Source organism: Radiomyces spectabilis (assembly GCF_025331425.1).
Source record: "Radiomyces spectabilis strain NRRL 2753 chromosome Unknown BYT42scaffold_8, whole genome shotgun sequence".
Lineage (NCBI taxonomy): Eukaryota > Fungi > Mucoromycota > Mucoromycetes > Mucorales > Radiomycetaceae > Radiomyces > Radiomyces spectabilis.
The window spans coordinates 1-14,881 of record NW_026251933.1 but is presented as its reverse complement, the minus strand read 5'-3'; the positions used below and the strand labels follow the sequence as shown (position 1 = coordinate 14,881).

At 42.9% G+C, this 14,881-nt stretch overlaps 3 protein-coding genes across 3 annotated transcripts; all 3 read right to left on the bottom strand.

The window, feature by feature from the left end:
- Positions 1–1,253: 1,253 nt before the first annotated feature.
- On the bottom strand, positions 1,254–3,883 carry BYT42DRAFT_572730 (kinase-like domain-containing protein). The gene is made up of 9 exons (XM_051568638.1): positions 3,294–3,883; positions 3,133–3,224; positions 2,769–2,942; positions 2,573–2,698; positions 2,378–2,487; positions 2,241–2,307; positions 2,072–2,160; positions 1,588–1,987; positions 1,254–1,523 (listed from the first exon to the last, which is right to left on the bottom strand). The coding sequence occupies exons 1-9, from the start codon at positions 3,776–3,778 to the stop codon at positions 1,465–1,467; spliced, it is 1,602 nt and encodes a 533-aa protein (XP_051422033.1). The 5' UTR covers positions 3,779–3,883; the 3' UTR covers positions 1,254–1,464.
- A 569-nt stretch (positions 3,884–4,452) lies between these two features.
- BYT42DRAFT_605598 (uncharacterized protein) lies at positions 4,453–9,649 on the bottom strand. Its single transcript, XM_051571129.1, has 4 exons — positions 9,327–9,649; positions 8,967–9,266; positions 8,377–8,879; positions 4,453–8,247 (listed from the first exon to the last, which is right to left on the bottom strand). The coding sequence occupies exons 1-4, from the start codon at positions 9,590–9,592 to the stop codon at positions 4,691–4,693; spliced, it is 4,626 nt and encodes a 1,541-aa protein (XP_051422032.1). The 5' UTR covers positions 9,593–9,649; the 3' UTR covers positions 4,453–4,690.
- A 1,822-nt stretch (positions 9,650–11,471) lies between these two features.
- Positions 11,472–11,895, bottom strand: BYT42DRAFT_546657 (uncharacterized protein; the record flags this gene model as incomplete). Its single annotated transcript, XM_051565897.1, has 2 exons — positions 11,472–11,727; positions 11,789–11,895. The coding sequence occupies 2 exons, from the start codon at positions 11,893–11,895 to the stop codon at positions 11,472–11,474; spliced, it is 363 nt and encodes a 120-aa protein (XP_051422031.1).
- Between the last annotated feature and the right edge of the window lie 2,986 nt (positions 11,896–14,881).

Genomic DNA, 14,881 nt, shown 5'->3' with positions numbered 1-14,881 from the left:
TTTTGCATTGCGCTTTTTTCTGACACTCAGGTCACTTCAACGAGTTGTTAATAAACAAAAACAATCACGCTTTTTCGGGCATCAGCTTTTCTTCAGAATCGCAATGCACAACATTCATTCTCCATAAGGTCAAGTATTATCCAACGCCCTCCAACGCAGCAATCGCAAAATGCAAAATCCGTTGGCTTACGGAGAAGGAGCGAACGAAAATGAGGTAAACCCACATAGTGTGTATCAGTGAACATATTGACTATCATTGGAATAAGTGCCTTAAAGTGAGACTATGGCTATTGTCATCTCGCTACCTCTCAAATAGCTCTCTTTGAATAAAAACTCTACTGTAACGAGAGGCAAGATGCATTATATCCGAATGAGATGCGCACAACATAAGGAAGCTAAACGTTCGCAGAACTGATAATCAACCATGAGTATTACAGAACGAATTCTTTCCTAGCTATGGCGTACCATGTGAGATTACAGAGAACTAAAAATGTAACAAAGGTCGCATAATAAAGTTTAACGAGGTCAACATAAAACCCTTAAGAGCTGATCAGTGTGGCACAGAAGGTGTGCCCTCCTTGCCTTTATAGCGTAATCTTTTTTATCCTCCTTCTTTTTCTCCATGCGCCTTGCACGGATTATAGTCTGATGACTTTTTTTTACCGATGTCCGGTTACGCCAAAGCATATCGTACGTTAAACCCAAGCTGTCTAATTAGTGTAACATGCTCGTGAATCCAATATCAATGAACTTTGTTACTTATTGCAGAAGAGTCATTTGCAATTATTCTTTTTTGGTCTTCCCGGAAGGATATCGCACAGAATGCTAAGCCCTAAAGTCCGTTGCATTACAATTACATTTACAATTACAAATAGACGGATTCGACTTATCAAATGGGATGTTGTTATACTCTTCAAATTTTTTATAAACTGTTCCCACTAACAGCCGTTGAGAGATGAAAGATAGATACACTCAAAATTACGGCAAGCCGTGAACAACGTAGAGAAGAGTCGAAGTGGTGACCGAAGAGCAATGCAATAGATTGCGGCCCGTGGGAAATAGCATGAGTCTTCGGAGTTGCGGCTAGTAGTTCCCTGTGGATGCACAGATAGGCAGTATATTAGGGCTGAACTCTTTCAAGTGAAAAGACAATACTTTGAATGACGAATTCCTCTTTTTAACTAAAGTGGCAAGGATCCACTGTACACATGAACCTTTTTGATGATTTTTTACACGTAAAATATGGGGTAACTGTAGGCGCAGAGAATCCTGATCTTTTTTATCAGCGAGTACCAAACAATGGTGATGTTTATAGTATGAAATTAATTTGCCAGATATTCTTTGGTTTCTTTTTGAAGTACAATATACACGTAAGGGGAATGCCAGCCCTGTTTTGAAATGAGTTGTGGGAAAGGAAGAGATTAATGCAATGCAAGCTTGTGCCCCTGTATCATGGGTCGCTTATTAATGTTCGGGATAGATCACGCTTTCCGAATCAGAGTCACCCTCGTGATACAATGTCACTGAAGAATCATACAAAGTCAGGTCTCTAATCATGTCCGTATACGCTGATTGTTTTTAACTCACCTGAATTGAACCTTGCAAATGGATCTGAAGGTGGGGCTTGATAATGCATGGATTCGGTTTGGTCTAATTCAAAGCTGTCACTATATTTTCGCGAGAGTTGGGGATGGTGAATATGCGTATTATAGGGCGTAATAGGTGGTGTCATATGTCGGAGCAGAGCAAAGTTAATCGATTTGAAGAAGGGGTGGGCTTTCACATCGGAAGCGCCGGCGATAGAACCAAGTCTTTTATCTTCTTGTTTATTGAGTAAATACCGGATCAACTGCTTGCATTGATAAGATATTTGCTGATGTTTACGGTGACGTTGATTTTGTCGTGAAGGAGGGAAGTGCACGTCGGAATGTAGAATGCGAGTAAAGGTATCATTTCGGTTGCATCCCTTGAAAGGTGTTGTACCAAACTGAAACAGAGGAAGAAAGTAAGCAAAGGTGTACGAAATAATAAAAAAAGCAGCTGAGCAGTCAATGGCATTCATGTCACCTACCAGCATCTCATAGATAAGGATACCAAGTGTCCACCAATCTACAGCGCTTGTATGGCCACATCCGTGGATTACTTCTGGCGCAATATATTCTATCCATGAGTAACACTCGTTAGATTTCAATTACTTGGTGTGAAACATGGCCTTCTTTTAGCCAAGTGTTTGCTCTTACCTTCAGTGCCGACGAAACTATTGGTTCGCAAATGAGCGATGCAACTTCTCGTATCAATCGAAGGCGGCTAGTTATTGCATAACATTAGACATCATGAGCCTGTGTGTACAAACATCTGCGGGGATAAATAGACTTACAATATGAACCGAGCTCGATTTCACGATGCCAGGAGCGCCCGGCGGAAAAGATTGTTTACTTAAATCAAAGTCCGAAAGCATAAGATGTCCACTTTGATGCAACAATATATCTATGTATCAACGCTGTCAATGGCGAAGCTCGCAGACAATCGCAAATGTATGCAAGGTAAAAAGAGTTGCATATTTTCAACTTACTCTCCGGTTTGAGATCGCGATAGATGAAACCTTGCAGATGAAGATATTCAAGTGCAGCGATGACTTCGGCAGCATAAAATTTCGCATCTTGTTCGTTTAGACATCGACCGGGACGAGCTTGTAATGCTAAATGACAAAACAAAACCGCATGTATAAGCCTCATTGTTAAATGGTGCTGCGCCAAATGAAAGATTACCTCGAAAAAACTCGCCACCCATACAATATTCCATAACGAAATAAAGGTGATCCTGACTCTGAAAAGAGTGATAGAGTGTAACAATAAAGGGATGATTTGAGCTTGCCAAGATTTCTTGTTCCGCCAATACTCGCTTCACTTTGTTTCGGCGGATCATTTCCTTTTTGGACAAAACTAAAAACAAATTTGGCACCGTGAGTTAGTATTCCTGCATTTCCTTTATCAGAAAAAAAAGGAGTAGTATGTTCATGTCTCATAGTTGACGAGCCAAGGAGTTATAAGCATCCAAGAGAAACTAATGACATGAAAAAATCAAACATGCCCCTACTTCATTGAAAATAATAGGCCCAAACGTCCTTCTTACCTTTCATGGCTAATGGTTTGTCGGTTCCTTTTTGTTTCACCAGGTACACATGGCCAACATCCCCTTTTCCCAGCAATCGGATCTTGCTAAAACTAAAATGAAGAGACAGAAATTTCTTATCAGCATGCGCGTCCTCATGATCGATATGTTTATGTATTCACCTTCCGGGACCCACTTGAACTTCGCGAACTTTTACACTGTTGGCAGCATAGGATCGTCGCAAATGTGGTTGTGGTCGCATACGCATAGTAGGAGGACGATCAGAGGAAAGTGTGTCGTCACTTGTTTTGACACCGCTACAGATGCTGCTACTGATACTGCTAGTGCTGGAATGACCGAGGGTCGGCACGCACGTCGGTGTCATGGATATCGCGCTTTTGGCGGAGAATCGTGAACCGTACACGCTGTCCACAGGATCTTCGACCAACGTTTTGCTACTAGTGTAAGATCGTTTGGTAGACCCGGTTTTATGTGTGGGCCACCAACTGTTGCTTTTGCTCGGTTTTGAACACGCTGCAAGGCCAAAATCATTGGGTGTTGTCAATTTATGATCGTGTATAGGCGGCGAAGCATAATTGTGAACACGAAAAAGTGAAGTGAATCGTGAATGCGAAGGCGCTGGTATAGAAGGTATATCCATGGTCATGTTTTTTCGAATGGATATGTATTGTTGGAAGAAACAGAGTTTAATAGCTATATAACTGATGATGATACCGAGGAAAAAAATAAAAGAAGAGAAACCTTGGCTCCTTAAATTACACTTGTGGTTCTCTCTTTATTTTTTCTTTTCTTTTTTATTATTCAGCGCAGAGGCCAGGAGACAAACGAAAAATGATCGAAAGTATCTGGTTCTTAATGCATCTTCAGGGGTAAAGGGAATAAACTTCAAGTTTTGCCATGAAAGATAACTACAGGAGGCATCAGACGATTAGACGATCGTCTATTACAACTGCATGGTCGGTCCTGACTGCTCCTTTATTTCAGTGATCCGTGAGTCGACATAACAATCGGCCTGTTCAAAAACTTCAGTTAAGCCAACGGAGGTGTAACATTGCCTTTTTCCAATAGCATCCCTTAGTAACTTTAGGTCTGATCGTCTAGCTCGTTTCCCTTTTTCTATTGTCCTCACAAATGAACAGACAAAAATAATAGGGGATCATCAACCCATACTATATTTGTTATCGGCTATTTTTTTTTCTGCGTTTTTTACCATATTGATCTAACGCTTCTTTTTTTTCTCTTTGGCAACTCAATAAAGACGACCAGTGCTTGAATAAATGAATGAGTGCAATTAGACTCTTTGTAACATCACCATCACAAGGGCGTTCATGTCACGAGAAAATAGAACCCTACGCATCTTATTACATATCAAAACTTCTGAACAAAAAATGACCGGCACTTTTCGGATGGCTAGAATGACTAAGAAACAAAAGACAATAAACAAAAAAAAAAAGAGAGGAACACGAAACAAAACAATATCTAAGAAAAACCCATAAAACAAAAAAATACAACCAGGCAAACCCAAAAGTAAAAATGAAGAATCATGTAAAGGATATTTTTAGGAACCAAACCATGTTTCCCAACTCTGCTTCTTCGTTTCTGCCGGATCGTCATTATTAAGCAAATCAGCTACTTTCGTGACGGCAGAAGGAACAGGTTGTACAGTAGCGCCAGTTGGTGCTGACATTGGTAAAGGTTTCTCGGAATAATGAGCAGGAGGCACCGGCCCATGGTATGGCATCGTATTATCAGAAGATGGCGAATTGTACTGTCCCGTGAAACGATGATCGATGATCAACCGTTGGGGTGGCTCGCCAGAAGGCGTGGCGCGATGAGTAGGAGTGAAATAACCGACACGGGGCATCACGTAAGATGGGGCCTTTACAATAGATTCGGTGGGTATGGGCGTTGGAAATTGGAACCTTTGCACTGTCTGAAAATGCGGCTGCGTGGTTGTCGATGTATGTGCACTGTCGAACGCACTGCCCATTAACGGCATCTCCCGTGCATTCTGCTCTTGCCGTGCATGAAATCTTTGCACGATCTCTTTTAATCGCATCTTCTCCTCGTTATTCACATAAAAGTTTCGTACTTGAATGGCAGTTTTGGACTTCATTGCATTTGCCACTTTATCCCAATCACGACCATACTGCTCCAGATAATGCATAAAGTCTCCTCGTTCAGAGATAGACCAATACGAGGAATAATTCGGCCGCTTGCTATCCAGCAATGCTGATCGATTCGTTTTTGCTGGCGATCGTCCGCTATAATAACCGTCTACGCCGTCACTCAGATCATCGCGAGAATGTTCCATCTTGCTCGACAACGTCCGTGCTCGTCGACGCCGACCTTGACTGCTGGGCGCCGACCGCGAACCAGACATACCAGATGCTCGCTCGTCAACTATTGAAGCCGGAAGGATAGGTGATGATGATGATGACGCTTGTTCGCTAGATGGATTTACAACTCCCATCTGACATAACCCTACCAAGGCCGCAGCAGCATCTTCTTCTTCAGCATTTAGAGCATGGCTTTTACTTGCAGTCGGCTTCACCTCACTGGATTTGCTGAATAATGGATCAGCAGCAGCAGTAGCCAATGTTTCTTCGTTAAACGCGTTGGGTCCATACTTTCGCTTAAAATTATGATAAAAGTTGCGACATTGTTCTTCGGTCTTGGTTCCAACGATAAGGGAGACCTGAGCGAAATCGCGTTTGTGTTCCTTAAATGCCTCGATAGCCACGTCTTTATCACGGTCGGACCATCTTGCTGTTGGTGTAATGCTGTCTGCATTCTCATCGATAGGCTCTTTCTGCTTTGATAATGACGATGAAGGAGGAGACGCTGATGTGCTGTACATTCCCATGGGCAGCTCCGTAGTGCCAATCTCCGCCGCCAGTACAGAGGGATCAACCAAGCTCGATGGTCTTCCTTTCCGTCGTGGCATACGTCGTTTATCGCGACCACTGTCGTTGTCATCCGATCTAACGATGCTATCTTGATCTGTCGGAGAGATGGTAGCGCTAGTCAGAGAAAACCCACGTTCGTTCACAGATTTGGCTTTTGCCTTTTTCCGTTCAGCGACGCTTTCCCAGTAAGCATTGGCTTCTTCCAGATCTCGCAATTCTCGACTTTTACGTTCCGACTCCTTTTCCTTGGCTTTACGAGATACCTGAGCTTCACCAATATCGGTCATCAACGCAGATCCTTTGCTTTTGGCCTTTCGCGTCATGATTGTGGAATCCCCTGTAGCACGACGGATCGCGGCAGCTAAACGATCACGGCGTTTGAATTTACCGCGACGCCCCTTGCGCATCAATGCTTTGAAATCAATTTTCGTCTTCTTTCTATAATAAAACAAAACACATTGCGGCGCCGTCTTCGACTTGACAGCCGCGGCAATTTTTTCGAATTGCTTCGGGCATTGCATGTAGCTCTCCATAAAAGCCGTCATTTCCTGTTGCGTCCATACATCTTCTGTATCAGGGCCTGTATGATAATACGTCAATGGATCATCAATAAGCCCACTTCGATCGTCGTACGTTCGCGTTCGTTCTTTTGTGTCCAGAATCATGGCAGGGATAGTGGCGGTCGTTTTGGCTGCACGGAATTCTGGATTTCGCATTTCAGCCGTTTCTAAAGATTGGATGATTTCAAGCAATTCAGCTTCCGAACGTACAGCATCCGATGTCCATTGTCCTTGTCCAGGTCCAAATGGTGTTGAGACATGCTCGGTTTGGAAAAGTAACGCGTCATGTTCGCTCGTAAGGACCGCACCATCAAGGGAATCGTCAATTTCATCTTCTGCTCTTCGGCGCGATCCATTACGGCAAGCATATTTATCGGACAATCTACGTTCATGAGCTCGAATTCGGTCAAGAGCCAGATTCTTTTCTTTCCACTGCAGATACAAATCTTTGTATTCCTGCTTCAGCTGAAGCTGTTTCCGTCGAAGTAATTTTTGATTTGTTGCCAGTGATTTTGCCACGAAATTCTTCAGCTTGGGAAGGCTCTGCAGGTTGTTCTGAAAGCATGGGTAATCTTCGATGCGATCATGTAACGGTTTGACCCACGTTGTTTCGTTATCCCAGTCATCCGCAAGTTCGCTCTTTCCTTGCCATCCACCTAACATGCGCGAATTTTCTTTGGCTACCCTGCGGTTTTCTTGGAATATCTCTTCACACAAACGATCTTCTTCCTCGTCCACAAAGCGTAATTGGTTAATGAGCAACTGCGGCCGTCGTCGCATGCGGCTTGAATTATTCATCGGCAAATTGTCGATCGTTACTAACGCCTGACGAGGGTTCGTTTCACTAATGATTTGAAGCATTTCGTTTCTGGCTTCTTCTGCAAAATCATCGTCCAACTCCATGACCTCCCCAGGCGGTAGCTCGTCCGGAGTAATATCTGCACTACTGGATATTGTCGTATTTCTTGATGCCTGTGCAGCAGCCCCATTGGCCATATCCAGAAGCATATCTTCATACATGCTGATATCGTTCTCGATTTGATCAATTCGCTCCACAATTTGTTGCTGGGTTAATTGTGGTTCCAACAAATTGTCTTGCTGCGGAGGTACATCCACTTGATGGGGTGCAATTGTAGGAGCACCCATGATTGGTGAAGGTTGGTGCGATTCTTCCTCCTGGCCCTTGGACTTCTCCGCCTCTTGTTGTATCTGTTGTTCGGGATTATGTGACAATTCTGGATTGCTGTCAAGTGATTCTGAAAGGGCTTGCATAGTTGCAGGAGCTAGCGTTGTCATCGTTGGTATGTTCATCGTTGAGTTTACATTTGTTGTATCCAGTTGAGGGCCCAGTGCTTCCAGCATATTATGATCAACAGTTTCGCCGGGGATTGTTTTGGATCGATCTTGCTTGAAATCGTTGTTCATTGGGACGGTAGGTGTAGTAACTTCCGCTGTTTGGTCGAATGATTGAACATCAGGAGCAACATTCACGGTTAACTCGTCCTTGGATGTCATCATGTCCGTTGCTTCAGCTATAAGTGGAGCGTCGATAATGAGTTTCGAATCACCTATCAATAGACTGTTTTTGAACGAGTCAGGAGAAGAAGTGATGGGTTCAGAATTCCTTGTTGATTCATGATGGACAGCTATGAATAAAACGGGTTAAATTGAATGCAATACCCATGTTACGTGACCCTTATAAAGAAACCAAAAAGAAAAAGGAAATTAAGGAGGCAAGGGAATAAGGGAAGACAAAAATATTTTTGCAACTTTACCTGATTGGCTGTTGTCTCCTGCACTTGAAGATGTTGTACTTGTCGTCGTCTCCTCCTTAGCGCGATCTTTCTGAACGCCTACATCGAGAGCGATGCGCTGGTTGCCACGTTCGTGAGACCTATCTTTTTCACGGTGGCGAATTTCTGACTTCGGTGGAAGGACTCCGCTGCTGTTATAATTTGGTGTGCATGCTCGATCCGTGGTGCGTACCGATCGACTGCGGTATCTATCAAAATCCGTTGAAGCGGTGGCACCTCGGGATGAAGGCCGATAAACATCACGTTCCTCCATTCTTTCACGTTCAAAGTAAGATCCATGAGAACTTGGTGATTGGAGTTCACGGTCGCGATCTCTTTCACGGTCGTTGCGATCGCGGTCTCGCTCGCGGTCTCGATCTCGGTCGGGGCGGTAGGAATCTCCGCCAAAGGGTGGTATCGAATAAGGTATCGTGCTCGGTGGCGGTGGTGGGCCATAGGAGGTGTGTTCGTAACGAGCTATATAACTGAGGTAACATTGAATAATGATTTCATTTACTCTATCCTATTTCTTTTTTGGGAATGTCAAGCGGTCAGACATTCCGTTTATTTACCTATCCCGTTCACGGTTCCTTCTTTCAAAATCTCGTCGACGTTCCTCCGTTCGAAACCAGGTATCTCTGTCACGATCTCGATCGCGCCAATCGGTATAGCGGGTAGACGGGGTGTAAGAATCACCGAATTTAGCTTCTTCTTTTGTATCTTTATTACTGCTGGTATCTGATGCTGGTTTCACTCGCTCAAGACTTCCGTTATCTCGTCGAAGTGTAGAAGAAGGCTTGCTGTACGAAGGAGAAAATGATGACGGGGAAAAGGACATATCGTCTCGATAATATGGAGTATATCGATCGTCCCTGTAAGTCGCGTAGGGCCGGTTAATGTCCGCTGTATGCGTGTGTATAGCTATAGTGTACCTGTCTCTTAGGCGAGGTGTATAGCGATCATCTCTGGGTAAAATGGCTGGGCGATCTCGTTCGCGATCGCGCTCACGGTCCCTTAACTCTCGATAGTCGTCCAATGCAGCCGACATTCCGCTACGGCCCGGTCGGTAACTGGATGAGTCATAACGAGCGGCATATCGAGATAAATAACGGCCGTCACTGTAGGGTGGGGATCGCGATCGTGATGGCGACCGTGAAGTAGTTCCGCGTGAAGATGTTGTTGAGCCGGCAACACTCATATTTGATGGACAACCCAACCTGAACAGAGTGGGAAATCCTTTCTTGCAATAAGCTTTAATCCGTTCTATCGGATTGGTTCATTTTTTTGGTTTGCTGCTGAACATAATGGGACTGCTATTTGACATTACACGAGTGACATCACGACAAAACCCAGGCAAATGTGGTGCAAGTATAAAAACGCAGATGCAGTGTCTAGAAAGGTCTAGTGCACTCTCACACCTCACACCTCACCGCTGACGGCGACGGCAACGGCTTCTAGGAAGATTTCATGTATTGCGGTATGCATTTCTAAAATAATCTAATACGCGATGGCAGCCGCCAATGCCTCAGTCTATCCTAAACTCTATCTATAGGCAATCAGTGCCAACTTCTTGGACTTCGACATCCAATGTTGACACGTCGCTTCACACTTTCTTCGCAGTCGCTTCACGCGATTCTAGTCATGGCAACTCGGTTGTAGTGGCCTCCCATAGGCCGCCAATTTCAGGCTGCGATCCAAACACCGAAGCTTAGGGCGTCAGCAGACCGGCACTTGAACAAGAAGCCAACAGACTTGTACCATGCTGCTAGAATCGGCAGGATTGATCCGGTAAGTGACATTGAGATATATTACAAAATTGTGAACTAATCGATGTTTAACACCACGGATATAATTGCATTTCATCACTGCCTTGGATTCCCATCAAATCTCCACGAGAGCGGCACATTCCGTTTGTGACGCATAGCAAATATAGTGAGTGATCATAGGGCCCATCCACCATGGAATTGGAGGTAAACGATATTGAGATTTATGCTGATCGTCGATTTCTTCTCCGACGTATAAGGCACTTTTTGAAAAAAATGAAGACATCTTAGTTTCATCTTCATTATACTGTGCAGTATTGAAAATTTGGAGGGTACAGGCTCTAAAATTTTCAGCTCACAAGCGTATCGAACAGCCTGTCCACTTTTTGTTGGAAATGCATCATTTAATTTGCTGCCAAATCACTGATACAATCACTGCACTCATCTATTTATCAACAGCCGCAACTCTAACCGTCCATATTCACCTTTCATCACTTTATACATGAAACAGAAAAACGTACCCGTTATGGAATTACTGTATGGAAAAAGAAAAAGGATGCCCACCATTGATTTTTTTTCTTTTAAAAACAAACACCTTAATGATCCGCACACAAAAAAATACCATGATTTTCCACCAGCTTTTTTGATTCAACTTCTCTCAACATCAGATTTCTCTACTTTCCAAACACTGTTCGCGTGTACAATATGTTTTTTTTTCTGAAAGACTAAGTACATTACATCTGCAAATTATCCAACTTATTGGGTCCTTAATCTTGCCTATCCTTATCATCTAGACAGTACAACGCTTTAGTGACCCGATTCCCTTGATTTTTTTTCACGAACTACATTTCATACCTTCCTCTGATGCATGCATAATTCACTTGTTAGGTACGCTATTTCTTCAAGCGTCAGCACTGCTCAACTCGCGTTAGCCATCGCTCTTTTTTTTTGGTATGCTAAGGACTAGTGGTACCTCTTTTCTCGGTTGCCTTGCATACGCTGACGTTTCTGCGTATCTATTAATTCCTTTGTGTCAGGTCTTGGCTCTTTTCTCCTTAATTCTATTACAGAGCCTCTGCTGCTTTCTTCAGACACATTTCGTTCTTTTTATTCCTGCGAACGACTGTGTCGTTGGATCTTTGCTACTCCCTTCCTATGGGCTTTGCTCTTGTCCACATTTGCTTCCTTTTCCTGGTGGTACAGCTGCCGGCTGCAGATCAGTGTCACTGGCACTGTCACCTTACGCTTACAACTCTGCTTCAGAGCCAACATCTACATCCCTCGGCCATCCCGAAACAATTAATTCAGATGAGACTATTGAAGAATACTATTTTCCGATCCTTTACCCAGACGTCTCAATTCTTCTGTAACTGGCCAGGGCTTGACAACCAAGTGGCTCGCCCAAATCGTGATACAAGGGTTAGATGGGTATCTCGAATAATCATCGAATGAGTGCTTGAAGCTCCCTTGACCCGTTGCTAACAAATACAGCCGCTGGATGTCTGTTCGTTGCAACAGTCCGACTTTATCCAGTACTGCTTTATCGCAGTGCACACGATAAGGCTCTTCCCTTTACTATACAGTTATACAAAGCTATTTTACAAAACTCCCTGTCACTACGTGATACGTACAATGCATTTGCAAACATTTGAAATTCGTAGTGCCCAGGCTGGCCGACTACTTCTTTGATTGTTGACACGAACACAAAACCGTACTGGATAATCCAAAAGTTGTACATTGTCTGAAATTACCATTCAGTATCAATCGATTCACGTAACTGACCGTCTCATCATTGTCTATGAATTTACTCAACAAAAAAGCCAATCTAAATTAATAACAAAGAACAAGATACGAGAGAAAGTCTGGCCTTTGTTATTCCCATTACCCATAAACAGAAACAATGAAACAATAATGGCACCAATACATACCTCATCGTGATCAAATTTTCTCTTTTAAAAAATTGATGTTAACACAACACTATGTATACTGGTAGCAAACAAGAATTATGCTGCACCGCGATTTCTCACATCCAAGTGTGTGATCGGATCATAAAATTACGTTGGATACAACACTGATTGGAATAACCGTCAAAATAAATTACTACTGAAGCATGTTGCTGAATGACTGCTGCTATAGGATCAATAAAAAAAAAGTAAAGACCTATCTAGGATCTAAGGAAAGGTCCTACTTAGCACTGCGGGTATGATTGCTAGATGTTCTGTTGAGTGTATTTTGTCTTGGTGAGCGTTTCGAATCTTTTGATAAATGGTGGCTGAATCGTTAAGGACTTCTTGGTGCTTGCCATGCATCACATGCTTCTGTGTATCCCTTCCATTGGGTGTGGTATTCGCTTCGACCCATGCGCACTTGCTTGCAATCCACAGTAGCTTGCACTTTGTGAATTTTATCCTTGGAATTATGATATCCTATGATAAAGGTCTCAAGTAGGATGACGGTTTCATCAGCCAAGGGTGCATACAACATACAATCATTTCCCAAAACTTGTTCAGTGGTTCTTGTTGGGTGCCGGTGTCAACTTTCTGCAGCGAATGCTGGTTCTACCCCGGAGTTTCATTCACGGGACGGATAATTAGCTTAACAATTACGTTTAACTGAAATTGCTTCTTTCTGTGACTATTTTCAATGGATTTTTCTTCGGTTTAATGACATTTTGAAGGACATTAAGATTTCGCAGCTCTTTTTTTCATGATATTCCACGCTTTGCACACTACACGATATTCGACCTAGTCGTAATCGGTTCGAGTCTGCTTGGGCTAGTAGAGATCGGTTTCAGATAATTGCTTATACGATAAATGGACGAATCAGGTATGGAAAAATATCGTATGTGCGATGATTGATTATACAGGGGATTGATGACTGTACATAAAATCTGCAATGAGTATCTGAAACTGTATGGAAGACAGAGAGATAATGGAAATGGATACAGCCAGAAATAAGAACAATAACTGAGATTTCCAATTTTTTTAGCCAAAAAAAAAAAAAAAAAAAAGGATCCTTACTTGCCGAGCAAACAACTGGCAACCAAAACAAATCGTGCGCAATTGCACAACAGCCGATCTTCTGCATGATGCCCGCCAAGACAGGCAAATGAGCTTAAGGATTACAGTGGCATTTTTTTTTAAAAAAAAAAAGAACAAAAAAAAGAAAAAAAACAATGGACATAAGTAGACATTTCTTAGTGACAAAACGTATCTAATGAAAGAATTTTTTCTTGCTCATCCGTGATTATATCAAGTCACTGTATGAAGCAGAAAGGCAGGTTTGCCGTATCATTAATGATTTACTGTACTGATAGGCAGTAAGGTCGTGGTTAAGGACATCACGAAGTCAGCAACACCGAGCCCAAATGAAGAAGTATTCCCAAGCTCTGGCCAGACCCAAAGGTGGAAGGCAAAGAGCGCTTTTCACCATCAGCATCATCAAATTCCTGCAAGACGTGGGATCTGCATATCCGATCATTCTTATTTCTTATTTCTTTGATCTAAATCGACGTCATATCCAAATTCATACTATATAACTCGCCTATCATTGCATATATCCATCACTCATCCCTCCATTATGTAGAAAGTTAAACATTTAGGTCGTTGAATAAGCATGACGGAAACATTTATTTCTAACCGCATCACATCCAAATGCCGATCCAGTACGAAAAACATATCTCGTACCAACACGTTGAATTCAGATTATCATTTTCCCATGTTGATACAACTCTCAATAAGGACTGAATCTCGCAGGATTTGCTTATTCGTTACTATTGACCGCTACCTCTATAGACTCCTCAACAGCAAAATACTGTACCCTTCAAGAGCGATAATTCTGTCCTGTTTTATCTGTGCGTCCGTCGAATATAATCCCTTGCCTTGTCACATCGTCATTTATCGTAACGCGGACTATACAAAGAAGATGCCACCAACTACAGTCGTTTATAGTCCATTCAACGATGATATCTGCAGATCAAACGCTCCTAAAAATTGATTCACAGCTTCATCAAATCATAATGTAAGCAGAATTGATTGTGCAGTGCTGATTTCGAACGAAAGTTGTTTCCTATATAACACACCACTTCCGATCCTCCACTGCCGATTTTATCCTGTCTTAATGGATGTTTCCATCACACAATCGTTAATTGGCTTTTTGCGATTTCTCTGAACCAAGAGTTAAAATAAGCCCTTATTATGGAAAAACAACAATTTATCAGCGGATAGACTTTGTCGCAATTCCTCATGTCGATGCTCAACGTAATAGCCGCAAGTAATTGGTGGCAGTCCAGTCTTCGACAAGGCTTGGGCTTTGTATACGGGCGACAGGTGATCACGCTGAAGAATATCGACAACTCGGACGCACTTCTTCCCCTAGAACAAAGTACGATGCGTACCATACCTCAAGCTTAAGTCCAAGTGCATTCAGTTTTCTTTGGCTTCAGAATCAGTTTGACTGTCGATAGCGTTCAATGGTAGATGTTATGTGGATGATGGAGAGGATGGTGATGAGCTACTGTGGCAGACAACTTACGGTTGGGTTGGGACAGAGAAAAACAAAAGGTTGGGGTTGTAGTCGGAGTTGCAATCAAGGACAGCCGACTGTGGGAGAGGGAAAACGGTTCAGTTCTGGGCGACAGAAAAGGCAAGAGCAGGGTGCTTCCTAAAGCGCGTGCTCGTGTAACAGGGTGTCATTGTTTGCGCGGGTTTTGGATTACCATAAAC